This window comes from Hibiscus syriacus, unplaced genomic scaffold, assembly GCF_006381635.1.
Source record: "Hibiscus syriacus cultivar Baekdansim isolate YM2019G1 unplaced genomic scaffold, ASM638163v2 tig00110503_pilon, whole genome shotgun sequence".
Classification (NCBI taxonomy): domain Eukaryota; kingdom Viridiplantae; phylum Streptophyta; class Magnoliopsida; order Malvales; family Malvaceae; genus Hibiscus; species Hibiscus syriacus.
The window spans coordinates 2,373,137-2,388,851 of NW_024062764.1; the positions used below are offsets into that span (position 1 = coordinate 2,373,137).

General features: G+C 37.6%; 3 protein-coding genes and 1 pseudogene across 3 annotated transcripts; 1 reads left to right on the forward strand and 3 right to left on the reverse strand.

Moving 5' to 3' along the window:
• Positions 1-710: 710 nt before the first annotated feature.
• Positions 711-5,445, reverse strand: LOC120129626 (RCC1 domain-containing protein RUG3, mitochondrial-like). The gene is made up of 6 exons (XM_039147090.1): positions 4,913-5,445; positions 4,142-4,281; positions 3,719-3,913; positions 1,737-1,865; positions 1,480-1,635; positions 711-1,118 (listed from the first exon to the last, which is right to left on the reverse strand). The coding sequence occupies exons 1-6, from the start codon at positions 5,428-5,430 to the stop codon at positions 925-927; spliced, it is 1,332 nt and encodes a 443-aa protein (XP_039003021.1). The 5' UTR covers positions 5,431-5,445; the 3' UTR covers positions 711-924.
• Positions 5,446-5,636: 191 nt separating this feature from the next.
• On the forward strand, positions 5,637-7,607 carry LOC120129550 (annotated as a pseudogene).
• A 223-nt stretch (positions 7,608-7,830) lies between these two features.
• Positions 7,831-11,171, reverse strand: LOC120129551 (oxygen-dependent coproporphyrinogen-III oxidase, chloroplastic-like). Its single transcript, XM_039147017.1, has 8 exons — positions 10,553-11,171; positions 9,992-10,067; positions 9,456-9,550; positions 9,025-9,108; positions 8,444-8,531; positions 8,226-8,350; positions 8,031-8,129; positions 7,831-7,922 (listed from the first exon to the last, which is right to left on the reverse strand). Exons 1-8 carry the CDS (start codon positions 11,111-11,113, stop codon positions 7,854-7,856), a joined length of 1,197 nt encoding a protein of 398 aa, XP_039002948.1. The 5' UTR covers positions 11,114-11,171; the 3' UTR covers positions 7,831-7,853.
• A 1,305-nt stretch (positions 11,172-12,476) lies between these two features.
• On the reverse strand, positions 12,477-13,828 carry LOC120129646 (60S ribosomal protein L13-1). Its single transcript, XM_039147102.1, has 5 exons — positions 13,810-13,828; positions 13,592-13,708; positions 13,364-13,497; positions 12,953-13,111; positions 12,477-12,870 (listed from the first exon to the last, which is right to left on the reverse strand). Exons 2-5 carry the CDS (start codon positions 13,698-13,700, stop codon positions 12,649-12,651), a joined length of 624 nt encoding a protein of 207 aa, XP_039003033.1. The 5' UTR covers positions 13,701-13,708; positions 13,810-13,828; the 3' UTR covers positions 12,477-12,648.
• Positions 13,829-15,715: the final 1,887 nt, after the last annotated feature.

Genomic DNA, 15,715 nt, shown 5'->3' on the forward strand with positions numbered 1-15,715 from the left:
AGGGAAAGCTAAAGAGAGATTGGGTACGCAATGGAGAAAGGGAAATAGAGGAGGTGAGATTAGGGAAAAGGGGTGGTGTTACGTGAAGGTAAGGTTTGGGGAGAGAAAAGGGATAATTTCGGTATATTATATTATTTAATTTATTAATTGATTTTTATTTATTTGAATAAAAAAACAAAAATTAAGAGGTTATATGACGTATTCTGATTGGTTCGTAAATTTTTCTTAACATTGTTAACGATTTAAAAATGACAGATAACGATTTAAAGTTAAAAAGCAAAATGTCTCGAAAAGGACTTTAAAATAACTTGATACAAACTGTATAATTTAAGGGGCAATGATGCATTAAGTAATATTATTTATACTATTTGAGGTTTGTAATAAAGAATTTCTAAAAGATGTACCAGCCAATGAAATAAACAACACCATCCTAAACATCGTAAAAGGAATTTTAGAAAATGTAATTCATTTTACGAAATTTATTTTTTTAATATATCGACTTATTCCAAGAATTTGATTTCATTAACTACACCATGGAATCAAATGAAGCATGAAATAAATTCAGCATTACTTCATGTTGTTAGGCACAGGGAGATTGAACTAAAAAACAAACTAAAATACATCTGCATTCATTGAGATGTTGTAGACAAGTCGATATTATTGTCAACAGAGATGATGGCTAGGCCTCATTGTCCTCAAGTACTGGATACCATTTTCACTCTAACCAGTTCATTCTGAATGTAGAACTCAAACCTTGCAACAGCATTTTATAATGGCCAGTAGGCAGCAAATCTATAACAAGGCTTTAAACAATGTAACAATGGAGATCCAAATCACCATGGAAAATCGACCTTGGAACTCTTGTCCTTAAAAACAAAATTGCAGACACCTACACGAGATTCCTTTACCAGAATCACGTCATCATTAACAAGGTGATCTCAAGACTAAACACATTGCATGACATGCCCCGACTGCAACGGATAGCACATTGAGGGGCCCCAATCCATCGTCCTCCATTAGAAAATTGACTTCGACAGGACTTGCTTGAACCTCTGGTAGCCCAGGGACTCCCAGTTGTGAATCTCTTGCATTCCCCCACATGTATAACTTTCCTTCATCTGTTTAAAACAAGAAAAAGTCGGTAAAAGTGCATAAACATGACCGTGATTACCATTGCTGCAAGAATCATAGAAGTGGAAAGAACTGTATCCGACTATGAGGTTCAGTGGTTGGTTGTGAGAGACGTGTACTGAACCTAGTTTTGAATCAGGCTACTGTCTTCATGTGGCCGTATGTGTACATATACTGGATGAGATTACCTAAAAAACATACATTATTTCCGAGGATCTCTATGACTGCGTAAATACAAAAGACGTAGAGGGTCCAAACTTCTCATGGCTAAATTGTCACATGACTGAAACAACAAAGCCTGAGCTATCTAATAAACAGATATGTATCAAAGGCACATACACAACATACCAGTTATAGCCGCAGAAGATGAACCTCCACAGGCAATATAGATAGCACGCTTTTCGGCCAGAGCTTCAACTATTGCTGGAACTTTCTGATTTTCTATAGAAGAATGACCCAACTGACCGTGTCCGCCATGGCCCCATGAATGTACTTTACCATCATCTACCATTAAACAGCAACCAGAATCAATATTTCTAGTATAACAATAAAAGGAGAGACTAAAGAATTGAAAAGGAAAAAGGGACTCGAGACACCGGTTTTACCTGTTAATGCAAGAGAATGATACCCGCCATTTGCTATCTGAATAATACGAGTACTTTCAAGGCTAGGAATTGGTTTGGGTTTCCAACCACCAACTTTATCACCTCTTCCAAGCTCATAGTTGGAGTTTGCTGAGTAGACATGAAGAAAAATTTGTAAATATCAATGGAACTGTTCTAGGAAGCTAGTTCGTCGTTTAATAGATAAAATGGAGTCTTGGATATGGAAAGGTGTTGTAAATAATTTCTTTTCTACCGATGAATTTGGGGATTGCCTTAGGAAAAACATGTGTTTAAGAGCTGGAAATGGAGAATCAGTGGAGTTTTGGAATGATATTTGGCTGGGTATGGTTCCTCTGAAGGAGAGGTTTCCGAGACTTTTTGCATTATCGAATAACAAAAGGGGTAAGGTGGCAGAATTCAGGATGAACAGTAATTCCGGTTGGGTTTGGGATATACAAATGAGAAGGAATTTGGTGGATTGGGAGGTTAAGCAATGATTGCAGCTTATTTCATTGTTGAACAGCACAACTCTTTCATTATTGGAGGAAGATTGTTGGTTATGGATAGGAAATGGGGAGGGTTGTTTTTCAGCTAAATCGTGCATCACAAAATTTTATGATCAGGAGGGCAATGATGGAGAAGAGGGTATTTGGGATAGGCATGTTTGGGCAGGGGTTACACCTCCACGTGTAGAAGCTTTTGTTTGGCAAGTTGTACATCAAAGAGTAGCAGTTAAGGAGGAACCGTTGAAGAGGGGAGTGACTGGGATTGATGATCTTTTATGTCCGATGTGTGGGAAGTGTGAGTCAATTTCACATTTGTTTTTGCATTGTGAGGTGGTTTGGTTTCTGTGGTCTAGATTTTTGAGGGACTGGAACGTTTCTTTTGTGGTTCCTAAGAAGCTGATTGACTTTTTAATTTTGTAGGATGATTTAATTCCGAGATATACTATTTGGAAATTCATTCCAAGGGCGGTGTTGTGGTCGGTTTGGAAATGCAGAAACAAGATTATTTTCCAGAAAAGGAAGGTGGATTCTGCAATGCTGTTCTTTCTTACTAGATTCAGAACTGCTTCTTGGTTTGGGGTGAGATTTAAGGATGTTAAAGTTCCTTTCGATTCTCTAGTTGGGGATCTAAAACTAGCAGATTTGATAGGAATACAGAAAAAAAGGTGTTCTCCTCCTACTAAGTGGGTACCTCCTCTAGAAGGTTTCCTTAAACTTAATGTTGATGGGGCAATGGCCAAGGGATGGGACAAAGGTGGAATAGGTGGTTTGATTAGGGATGACAGGGGCCTGTTACTTGGCTCATTCTCAGAAAAAATTAGAGGTGGTCCTCCAATTTTTGCTGAGCTAATGGCGATCAAAAGAGGTTTGACTCTCATTGAAGTAGGTTCTTCTCCAAGACAGAGGATTATCTTGGAATCGGACTTGACAACGGTTCTGAAGTAGATTAAAAATCCAGATCTTTGTACCCCTTTATTTCAGTCCTTGGTTAGAGGTGTAGCGACTTATGTGGAAGGAAAGGGCATCATTTCAAGACATATTTTGAGAGCTGCTAATTGGGAAGCGGATGAGTTAGCAAAAGCTGGTATAGGTTAATCTAGTGGTAATGTGGTGTGGTTAAGTTGTTGTGCTTAGTCAGTTTTTTAGGTTCCTGGTTTTACTGCTGCAGTATGTGTTATGTTTTTTAGTCTTATGTTACAAGCAGTCTATGATTAGGAATTGGTTGTACGTTATGATTCAGATTAATAAAATTCAGAGGCACTCTCTTCCTCCTTCCTATGTCCTTCATGTTACTGATATAACATGTAGAATATGAAGGGGGTTTTTAATGAGGCCTATCTTCTATAAAAAAAAACACACCAAAGTAATAACTAATGAAAACAAGTCACAAGAAATCGATATGAAGATAATGAAATTTCCATAGGAATATAACATAAGGAAATGTAAAATATATAGACAGACAGGTGGAGACATTACCACCCCAGTTCCAAAGTTGTCCATCCTCTGTCAATGCCATTGTGAAGAAACCGCCACAGGAAACTGTGGCGATAGGAGTAGGCAATTCTTTCACTTTGGTTGGAATACTAAGCCCACCTCCCTCATTAGGGCCACGACCGGGACCAAGGCCTAATCTTCCGTCCCCTTCGTCTCGGCCCCAGGTGTATAAGTCGCCTAATTCAACGAATAACAGCTGGATTCAGATGGGGGAAAGCAACAAAAAATATATGAAGTTGAACACCTACAATGTGGGAAATGAGCATACATAATAATATTGCCTACAAAGAAACAAAAAGGTAATTGAGCAAGTTAATCGATGACATGAGTTTCGTGTTCATATAGCAAGATCACAGGTGTAGAAAGCCAGGATCTACTTTATGATGACAAGACAACAATGGAAACCTGTTTCGGTAACGGCAGCAGTATGCGTCCCACTAGTTGCAATATGACGTATAGTTCCACTCCAATTGCTTTCTACCAATCTTGGTATGAGTTCTCTATGATAAACGCGGTGTCCGAGTGCACCAAAACCCCCATAACCCCTGCAAACTTCATTTTAACAAAGAGGAATAGTTTGTATTAATGGTTTTGACCAAAAACAATTCAATGAAACCGCAGGCTTTTCAATTACTGGACTACTAATTAAGCAAAAATTTCACCACTTCCATCCCTTGAAAAGGCTTTTAGAAATAGTCTTACAATGTAAACAACATGTAATGATATTCAGTTGATTAGCTCAAACTGTCTTCCTCTACTTCTCTAACACACTTGTCAGTTGAATGGTAGAAATCGACTCAACCAGAAAATCGCTAATTATGATCAACTTAGCATCTCCTTCCTTATCTAACTCTTCCACTCGTCTTTTTTTAAGTGCACAAAAAACACATAAAGCTCTAGGCTGTAGAATAAATGTTTATAAAAGAACCATTTATTTGATAAAAAGCTTCAGTCCAGAAAAGATGAATTTTATCTCTAAATCTCTAGTTTCTGATATCCAGTCAAATGTATGTTTTAGTTAGCTATGAAAAATGTTGGTAGCTAAGCATTCAAAGGAGAGAATAACACAAAGCAAAGTTGTTTTCATCCAGGATTATAACTTGAACTAGATCAAGATCAATGAAGAGAGCAAGGCAAGTATTGAGCAAGCGAAATGTAGGAAGACCGAGAACTGACCAAGTAAAGACCTCCCCCTTTGAAGTTAGTGCCACAGAGTGAATACCACCAAGGGCAACAGAGGAAACAGAATCCAAGTGAGGATTCAAAGTAGGCAAAAAAGCAGGATTCTCATGGCCAAAACCAAGACGACCCCCATCACCTTTGCCCCACATCCACAACTTGCCATCCACAACCAAACCCGAATGGAACAACCCGCATGATACCCCAACCGAGTGCAAAGTTTGCTCCTTTTGGCCACTTTGATCGAAGATTTTGCCTGGGGTTGGGGAGAGAGAAAGAGAAGCATCGGGAAAGAGGAGATTGAGTACCGGAGATGGGTAAATTCTGATTTCTTCAATGCCACCGCCTAGTTGGCCTGATGCTCCCCTGCCCCATGAAAGGACTTGGACTGTGACGGCTTTAGCTGCCGTGTCTTCGTTGATTTCTGGGCTTTTGTAAAGAAGAGGAACTTTGCCGGTGGTGGTAAATGAAGATGAGAGGCGGCGGTAGAGAGGACTTGAAAGCCGGTGTGCCATCACTCTTTAGGCCCACCTTCTCAATCTGCATAAACATGCACATATAAATAAATCTAAAGAATCCTCTTTTGTTGGGCCACTAAGGGAATTTGAAGAGTCTAAAGTTAGGCATTGAAAAGAGCTTGGGGCCTCCCACTTAAGTGCCCATTATATTGTGTATTTATCCAAGAAGAAAGAGAGCTTCGTTTTTGTGCCAGATTCCTATGAAGATGGAAATGGAGCAGCTCTTAAGTATGGGATTCTCAAGTGAATTAGCAGCACAAGCTCTTGCAGCAACCAGCGGCAAATTCACCGTCAAAGCCACCGAATGGATTCTTTCCCAAAAATCCTCGAACCCGAACCCGAACCCGAACTCGAACTCTAACCCCTCTCCTCCATTCCAGCCCAAACTCGACGCTTCTTCCATCTTCACACCAAGCTTTCTCCTTCCCATTCTTCCCCTGAACCCTCAGCCACCGCCCCCGCCCCCGCCCCAAGCATCTGCACCGTACCCCAAAACGACCCAAATGACGATTCCGCCACCCCATCCCCGCTCCACAACAAACGTCGAAAGTTACAACATCCCAAACCCATTTTTCAACCAGGCAAAACTGATCAAACCCATGACCTTTTATCGGAACGGATGCGTCTTCGTACTATTTTCGAAGTAGTGGGTCAAGATCAAATTCTGGGTAACAACTCTCTTCTACGTTCTGCCAGTGATCGTAATCGAATCCCTTCTATTATCTTTTGGGGGTCCTCCAGGTTCTGGTAAGACTTCCATTGCTAATTCCATTGTTAATTCGGCTCAAGAACGGTCTTTCTATCGATTTGTGTCGTTATCTGCTGTTACTAGTGGTGTTAAGGATGTTAGAGATGCTGTTGAGTAAGCCAGGAGAATGAGGGTTAAGAATAATAAGAGAACTGTACTCTTTGTTGATGAAGTTCATAGGTTTAATAAATCACAACAGTATTCTTTCTTGCCTGTGAGTGAAAATGGAAGCATTGTGTTTATGGGGGCTACCACAGAGAACCCGTCGTTCCATTTGATTACGCCATTGTTGTCTAGGTGTAGGGTTCTTACATTGAATCCTTTAAAACCTCATCATGTTGACACTCTTTTGAAGAGAGCTGTTAACGATGGAGAGAAGGGATTGTCGCAGAGCGTAGGGATGAGGGTCGATGTTAAGGATGGTGCTCTCGAATTTGTCTATGAATTGTGATGGTGATGCTTGTATGGCGTTGAATGCTTTAGAAATATTCGCCACCACTGCGGCTGCTCGAGTGGCTGATAATCAACTGAAGCAAAAGGGGGTAGGATCAGAGCTGGATAGGGATTTTGATTCTGCAGCGAGTGAGGAAAATATGATCGGTTCATTTGCAGCAGTTGTTACAGTAGATGATGTTAAAGAGGCACTCTGATGCAAGCATCTTGCGTATGACAAAGCAGGGGGCGAACATTGCAATTTGATCAGTGCGCTCCACAAGTCAATGCGAGGAAGTGATGCAGATACAATTTACTGTTTGGCAAGAATGCTGGAAGGAGAGGAGCCCCTTTACATTGCACGCATACTAATAAGGTTCGCTAGTGAGGATGTCGGATTGACTGATCCATTAGCCTTAAACCAGGCTGTTTCCTGTTACTAAGCTTGTCATTTCTTGGGCATGCCCGAATGTAATGTGATTCTTGCACAATGTGCTGCTTACTTAGCTTTGGCTCCCAGATCTATTGCCGTGTATCGAGCCATTGGAGCTGCACAAAAGGTTGTTCGGGAATCCGTAGGACAGAACGAGGGAGTGCCACTTCATTTAAGGAATGCACCAACCAAGCTTATAAGGAACTTGGATACGGAAAGGATTATATATATCCCCCAGATAACCCATCTTCGTCGACTCAGTCATATCTACCACCTTCACTTGTAGGGTACAGGTTCAGGGTACAAGTTCCTCGATTGGCCAAGTCGAAATCCAACACAACAATAAGAGTTATGCCATCATTTTTAAGTTCTCAAGGTGAAATTCATCAGAGGTTTTTGTGGATATGCCTTCCTATAGGTAAAAGAAATCAGAAATATGGCATATTATCTTGGAACATGGTTTCTTTTGACAAAGTGGAATGTAGTTGACTTCACAAATGACTAGTCAACCAACCTTTTGTTGATATTAACTGTGCTATATCTCCATTGTCCATGTTGGTCAGTTTTATAAACACAATGTGAAAGATTTTTGCCAAGTAATTTTGTTTCATTATCTACACAATGATAATTACAGTGTAGGGAATGAAAAATGCAGCAGGGAGTCGCAGTTGCAGGGGGGAGCTTTTTTTCCTTACAACACTTTAAAAGAATTCACATGAAAAAATCTTGACTTTGATACAACAAAACCATAGAATTAACTTACAACTTCTCCTGCAGAAAAACAATTGCATAATTCAATCAGAAGTATCAGATCCATTCCTCAGGATTGATGCAAGCATTTAACAATTTCCATTCTTCACTCCCCTCTTCTGGTTTCTGCATGTCAAAACAGGAAATTGGCCTTTCATGATCAATTACAGCTTCTTGGTAACATATTACAGTGGAATATTGGCAAAGATCGAGTTTTTTTAAGGGAAAACTTACGTGATCATACTCCCATCGTGCAGATAAAGGGAGAGAAACAAGAATACTTTCTATTCGGCCTCCGGTCTTCAGTCCAAATGTTGTGCCTCGATCATAGACCTGTCATTGACAAATGAAGTATAATTTGAAGGTCTTTTCTTAGTGAAATTTAAGATTTCCAATCTATCTTAGTTTACTTATAGGTCAATTCCATACCAAGTTGAATTCTACATAGCGGCCTCTTCGCAACTGTTGCCATGCCTTTTGGCTCTCATTAAATGGGATATCCTTCCTTTTCTCTATGATTGGTATGTATGCAGGAACCACAGAATTCGCACATTCTGCAAACCAATAGTAAATCGGTGTATTAAAGAAGCTGAAGTCCATTGGAATTGCTAGTTATAGATGGGGAACACTTGAAGATTAATGTTTACCAGTGGTAAATGAAAGAAGCATCTCTTGATCATAGTCATTCAGATCATCAAAAAATATTCCCCCGAGCCCTCGTCTTTCACCCCGATGCTGCATATAGCATTAAAAGTTAACAATGAAGTTTAGTCATTTAATTCATAATTTAAATGGGAAAAATGGTAAAATTTTGAGAATAGTTAATATATAAAGAAAGCTTTTAGAACACATTTTTGATCACCAAATACGCTATATTGATGTTATTGAAAACCACCAAGCCTCCAACTCAAATTACACTGTATTCATCTTAAAATATATGACTGTTCCTCGAATTCTATTTCAAAAAATGGGGGAAAGGGGTTGTGCATTAACTATAACACCCCCATTTTTGTTAATTCAAATACTATACACATCGTTTTCTTCCAACTCTCTTCGGACTTTACTTGCATTCCCGACTTTGAGCAAAAAAGAAAAATGACAATCACAGATCAACTCATTGAATGGCAATAGTGCCCGTTTTTATTAATCAAATACGATACACAATTATAGAACTCGGGAACTATATATGAATCAAGTGTGTCACTGAAAAAATCTGGCAAGATCATACCGTAATGTAAAAATAATCATCACACCATTTTTTGAAACGGGGATAAAAGGATGGATCAAATTTGTCACAAGCCTGTTTTTGTATCTGAAAAAGAAAGGCAATGTTAAATAAAGAAGATTCAGAAAAATACTTCATTATTCAAACAATATTCTACAAACTACAATTAATGATCTCTACAGAAGCATAGTGCTATAGGTACACAGGTTTTGCAGTTCTCCATTAAATCAGTAAATAATATTTAGTAGGGTGTTGAAGTAAAAAGGATATATTCAAATACTTGAATTTCTGCAAATTTCTTCTGATAACATCGATATTTTACTTTTTCAAATGGAAACTACCAATTAGTTCTAACTGCTTAAGCTCAATGGTCTTTTAATCATACTAAATGCAGATGTTTCAAGCTTTACTAGGGGCAGAATAATTCAACTTACCGAGTGAAAATGCTTGACATCCTCCTCAAAGATGTAAGCTGGAGTCAAATCAGTTCCACCACCAAACCACCATTGTCTAGGTGCTCCAGGAGCATCTGCACATTCTCAAGACGAGTCACAAACTAAAACAATGTTAATGGAACTGCAATGCAAGTGACTCAAATAGGCATGTGACGCAAGTATGTTCAATTTTTTTTCAAAGATTTCAATATATTTCTTTGGACCCATGTCCCAGTAAGTGTAGGGCATGGATGTTGGACAAGAATAAGTTAACAAAAAGTAAGTCAAATGCACAAAAAAACACCAATGCAATAGGTAATGACAAAGTACAGAGAAACCAACTAAGGAAAGTAAGGCAAATTGAAAACTTCCATCAAGAAACTATCTTTTTTCTTGTTTATGAAGAACAAATATGAAAGCATAGTATTCATTGCTATTGAATTGCCACTGAAAAGAAATGCATCAGATCCTTTTAAACTACCATTTTAGCACGCAGGGTTCAACTTAACAACAACAATAAAGGATAAATTAAGTACCTTTAGGAGCATCAGTTTCGAAATATCTATAGTTAAAGTGCAATGTTGGAGCAAACGGGTTCTTGGGATGTAAAACCTGCAACAACAGCATAAGAAAAGAAAAGAAAAAGCCAAAATGATAAATTCTATTATCCAAGGATTTAAATAGCGGTCCATTATCGCAATTGCGGCTGCTATATGGAGGTGGCAGCAACATCCATAATCGCTATTGTCGAAAAAAGCGGTATGAGGCAGCTTCGCACAAATAGCAGTTCATCACGGCCAATCACACCAATGATGGGCCATTATTCCCATTATTGTTTCATGAAGGTAAAATTAAAAAATTCATTGCCACAATTAAAATTATTATGTTTTACAATAATTTGTGCGTATTTAAAAAAATTCACAACTGCCACTCTAATAGCATTACTTATGTACAATTACATACATAGCTTTGAAAAATGCAATGCAACCCAAAACGAAATGATAAACACAATGCAACCCAAAACGCAATTTAAGCGTTCTCCTATTTCAATGGAATTTAACAAAATTCAAGTGGAAAAATTGAAAGTTGTGAATTACCGAGCTGACACCTGCGGCGAAAAAGGGAATTGGACCGGGCTTCTCATCGGCGGCAGAAGCCTTGGCAGCCCGATAAGCTTCAGGGGGCATAACTCCATAAACAACGGAGATATTAACACCAGCCTTTTCGAATACCGCTCCGTCTTGCAACACTCTACTAATTCCCCCACCGCCTCCAGGCCTCGTCCAAGCGTCTTCCTTGAACTTCCCAGCTCCGTCGACAGCCTCAAGGGCGGCGCACACGCTATCCTGCACCTCCATAATCATGCGCTGGAAGCGAGACCTGACGGAACCGTCATCTTGACCGTCTGTTTCGCGGAGAAAAGTGTGGGGACGCTCGGAGATTATGGTTTCTTTCTCGATGGAAACGGCGGAGAGCGGCGTGAGTTTGCGGAGATGAGATTTGGGTTTGGAGAGGGAAGCGACACTAGAGAGTCTGGTGAGTGTGGGTGTGGGGCAATAGCCTATTTGGGGTTTACTGGAAGAAGAAGAAGGGAAGGAAGAGAGCGGGAAGAGAGATGGAGATGAACAAACGAAGTGGGAAGCCGCCGGTGGTGGCATTGCAAAACTGGTACGGATTAGCTTAGCGAAAATGGGAACAAATTCAGATTTTTGAGGGCTTTTTGTGTGATAACGATTGGTTTTATAGGGGGAGGAATATGAAGATTTGGGAGAGAGAGAACGATTATGCGATAAGGTAAGGGTCTATCAGTACACAGGTGCCACTGTATTGGTTGGTTTTAGCTCAGACAAGATACTCGTATTACCAAACGTATTCGGATTTTTAAGGGTAAACCATACAATTGGTCATCGATCTATCACTATGTTTCCATTTTAGTCGACGAATATTTATTTGGATAAATTACATGTTTAGTGCCTAAACTATCAGTTTTAATCCTATTTAATACCTAAACTTTTATTTTTTTTAAAATCATACCTAAAGTTTAGTTTTTATTTTATTTAACTTTAGTTCTTGTTTCATTTTAGTACTCCGTTTAAAATTTAACGTTAAACTTTGAAAAAAAATTAAAAGTTTAAATACTAAAACATATCAAAATTGATAGTTTATGTAAACACAATTTTTAACGAAGGGGTACTGAAATAAAATAAAAACTAAACATTGAATATAATTTTAAATAATTAAAAATTTAGGTATTAAAACAGATCAAAACTAATAATTTAGATACTAAATACATAACTTATCCTATTTATTTTAACAGAATCATCACTACGTTTTTTTTTTTACTATCTTAAGCATCAGCCAATTAACAACTATGCTGATATATATTCATTTTCTTTATGTCCTTAAAAAGAAAGATTGGGGAGCATATGTCAAATTTGGACACCAGACTTCTATTAGTAATATCTTGGCCGGAGACTAAACCTGGAGGTAGATTTATGCCTCAAGCATCGGGACAACAAGCATCTGTTGTGTTTCTGCCTGTACTAATGTGCACTAGACTTGAGAAAAGGATACATAGGGTGGTGGTGGCGGCATCACACGGGTTTGGATTATAAGGTGTTGGGTATGAAGATAAGGGTACACAGGGTGGCTGCGGTGGTGGTGGTGGTGGCAGCAGCGGTATGCTGACTGGTGTTGTCAGAGTTGGCTCAAGATAACATGCAACGTTAAGAGTAACCCAGGGATCTTCATAATTTTAACACAATATTCCAATGTCAATACCAGCTACAATGTATGGCTAAGTCTAAATGTATACCTTTTAGAAAATGTTCACATGCATATTAGACTTCAGAGCTGCAAAATGCTGCAGGAGGAAGATGAATCTAATATTGTGGTTCAATATTTTTCTTTTATAGGAATATTGTGGTTCAATATCAATCGAACACGAAAATAATACTTGCATGACCAATTATAAAGTGACGGATATCCATCAAATATACCAATCACGGAATGCATGCGTGCTTAGGAGTGAAAACATTTCAGGTCATTAATTAGATCCTCAAAATCTGGCTTACAAGTGTAGTACCAAAGTCCGCTAAAGCAGTTCTAAAACTCATCTGACAATATGAAAAACGAAGAAAAAAAGTAATGCTTTTGCCAAGTCAAATAGCTGAAAATAACCCGTGAAAAACAATCACTTCTTGTCTTCTTTCTCAGCCTCAGCTGCCTTCTTCAATCTGGCACCAATATGGCGCTCATTCATTCGTTCCACACGAAGCTTGTTGTAGGCCTTGAATGACTTCATCTCCTCGGTGACCTTCACCAGCTCAACAGAAGGCTTCTCACGAGAAATAGGCATGTACGATCCATGGACTTGAGTTGCAGTTGCAAGCTCCTCGGCAGTAGAATCACCAGCCTACTCGGAACAAACAACATTTAAGAACACCAGACAAGTTCAAGGATTGATCCCACATTGCAGAAAGAACCAACAATTTTACCTTAAACTTGCGAGCACGTCTTGGGAAGACAACGAGCTTGGCCTTGTAAGTTTTGAGCCTCTGAACATTGGCTTGAAGACCTTCAAGGGATCGGCTCTTACGACGGTGATCGACTGCAATACCAATGGTAGGTGCAAGCTTCTTCGAAATACCAGCAGCCTGATCGGCGAAGAGGGTTTACAAACAGCACATTCAATAAATCCATACAGAAACAATATCAAAACGAGAAATTCTTAATTAAACAAAACCGCTACACACACCCATTTACAAGCTAATAAAGACCACCAATAAGATTCATTGTTCTAGGTAGCCAACAAGGATGTTAATGATATCTAAACTAGACTGAATAGAAAACCCTAAATCCATATAAGATTAAATAGAAAAACCCTAAAACAAGAGAAAATAGCATACTTTAAGCTCTTCAAGAGTGAAACCCTTGCCAGCTCTCAACTTCATGTTGTACTTCAAAGTCTGGCCATGGACAGTGGGACGTAGAGGTCCAGAAGTAGGCCTTGGGAAGATCCTTACAGCCTTCTTTTGCCTTGCTACAAATGTGCAAAACCCCATTTTCAAATCAAAAGCATTAAAATGAGGTAACAAAAAGGGATAAAGATAAAAACCCAGAGTAGATTAGCTCACCGATTCTTCTTCTGGTCTTTCTTGCAGGCTGATTGAACCATGTTTTCACATAGTTCTGCCAATGCTTCTTGAAATGGCCATTCGGTATAACATTGTTATGCTTAACCATGGCTTACCCTGTGATTTTGTGTGAAAACAGAAACCATATGGTTAAATGATAATATCAAATAGAAAAGAAAATCGGGGGAAAAAGAATCAGAGGAAACGAAAGAGAGAACCTTTGGCTGTGAGGCTAACCGGAGAGACTAATGGAAGAGAGCGGCGCAAAGGAAAACCTTAAGCCCTTATCCTCTTATTAGGGTTTCTGTCGATAGTGGTGGGTTTGCCTCTCTATTAAGTGGGCTTAACTGAAACTAAAGCCCAAGCAAGATTAACTTTTAAAATATGCTGTAATGTCATCATACTATTTAGGATTTGCCGGTTGTACAATAAAAAACGATCTATTGTTAAAGTTGAATGATAAAATAAATAAACTGTAATAACAAAATAAGAGTGAAAATAGATAAAATTTATAATTTATCTTAAATTATAATTATAAAAGTAATATTTTACTATTACTAATACAGATAAACTTGATTCACTAACACGAGATAGTAATTTAACTGTGATAGTATGTTACAATCGTTATTTAAATTTGAAACGATTATTAAACAAATCGCAAGTCTAAACTCAAATGGAAACTTATATATTCAAGTAACGTTTAAATAGGCAAATTATAAATTTAGTAATTGAATTTTATTATTTCTTTTATTATATTTATTATGTTTTATATTTTTTAATTAATCACTAAGTTTTATGTACTGAGTTTTTTTTATCACTCTACCATTAATTTTCTCACGATAGTATGATGTAGATTAAATAAATCTTTTTAAACATTAAAAGTTAGGTTAAAAATAATTAAATTTTTTTCTTCTTCCTTATCCTTCCATCTTCTCTCTCATTTCTCTCCTCAATTTGAACAAATTCAAATTTCAATCATCATATCGTTTGTCATTCTGCTACCTCCAGTCACCATCACCGGAGGTCCTACCAAATGCATCTCACCATTTTGAATGTAAATTTGGTGTTTGTTTAACTAGAAAACACCTCAAACTTCATATATTTAAAAGAAAAATAAGCGAAAATCAAAAGTGTCGTCCGATCATCTAAAAGATGATGCAAAAGCCTTGCAGCGTTTAGAGGCGAGCAATCCTTTCGGTACAACCCTTACCAAATATCACCTTCAGAATGACAATATTCTAACTACTCAATGTATAGAGGGATTTTGATTGCTTGCAAATTCTATCGGTCCAATACCTCACGAGATGATGATTTTGAGATTTAGGGTGTGAAAATTTAGGATTAGAATTTAAAAATAGGAATTAAGAATTTTCTTTTTAATTTTTAAATTATAAATCATATGTAACATATTTTATTATTAAAATAAGTCAAGTAAGAATTCTATTAATGAGAAAACGATTAAGTGATATAAAAAATTCAATGCATAAAGTTTAGTGATTAAATTAAAAAAATTAAAAATACAATAAATGAAATAAAAGAAAGAGTAAAGTTCAGTTAATTTTTAATAAACCTTCCTTGAATTAAGACTTCCTGGATAAACCCATTCCTAGTTCCTAAATAAATTTTATTTAAATATATAGGATGAAGTACATAAATGGTTCGTCGACTATAGGATGTTGCTTTGTTAAGTCGTTCGAATATTATTTTTTTTTATTAATCTGAGTTAAGTACAAGGTAGTATCTGTTCAAAGATAACTCTCAATCAATTGACATTGAACGCTCATATCCCTGGCATTCATGGTGCTCAAAATTGGGACCTTAAGGAATAACAATTCCTTTACCATTGAGGTCGCTCGATTCATGTAATCTTTCGACTATTAAAAAAATACAAAATGGTTCCCCAATCATAAGACGTTGTTTTGTTGAGTCTTTAGTGCCCCAAATATTGAATTAAAGACCTTATTGAAAGAATTTAAAAATTAGGAGGATTTATTCGATTAAATGATAAAGATGAGAATGATTAGGATTAATGGTTTAGATTAAATTGTGACAATGGATTATTAAGAGGGCATTTTGGTCCTTTACAAGAAAATGAATTTAAAATTATTAGTTAATATGGTATTT

What these genes read in the sequence shown, in the direction of transcription:
- LOC120129626 (XM_039147090.1), bottom strand. Translation starts at nt 5,430, where the DNA reads ATGGCACACCGGCTTTCAAGTCCTCTCTACCGCCGCCTCTCATCTTCA. An exon ending in ACAACTTTGGAACTGGGGTG is followed by an intron (nt 1,866 to 3,718) that starts GTAATGTCTCCA and finishes ATGTCTACTCAG; the next exon opens with CAAACTCCAACTATGAGCTT. An exon ending in ATCTTCTGCGGCTATAACTG is followed by an intron (nt 1,119 to 1,479) that starts GTATGTTGTGTA and finishes TGTTTTAAACAG; the next exon opens with ATGAAGGAAAGTTATACATG.
- LOC120129551 (XM_039147017.1), bottom strand. Translation starts at nt 11,113, where the DNA reads ATGCCACCACCGGCGGCTTCCCACTTCGTTTGTTCATCTCCATCTCTC. An exon ending in TCGCCGCAGGTGTCAGCTCG is followed by an intron (nt 10,068 to 10,552) that starts GTAATTCACAAC and finishes CTGTTGTTGCAG; the next exon opens with GTTTTACATCCCAAGAACCC. An exon ending in GCTATGTAGAATTCAACTTG is followed by an intron (nt 8,130 to 8,225) that starts GTATGGAATTGA and finishes TGTCAATGACAG; the next exon opens with GTCTATGATCGAGGCACAAC.
- LOC120129646 (XM_039147102.1), bottom strand. Translation starts at nt 13,700, where the DNA reads ATGGTTAAGCATAACAATGTTATACCGAATGGCCATTTCAAGAAGCAT. An exon ending in AAAGACCAGAAGAAGAATCG is followed by an intron (nt 13,498 to 13,591) that starts GTGAGCTAATCT and finishes GCACATTTGTAG; the next exon opens with CAAGGCAAAAGAAGGCTGTA. An exon ending in TCACTCTTGAAGAGCTTAAA is followed by an intron (nt 13,112 to 13,363) that starts GTATGCTATTTT and finishes TTCGCCGATCAG; the next exon opens with GCTGCTGGTATTTCGAAGAA.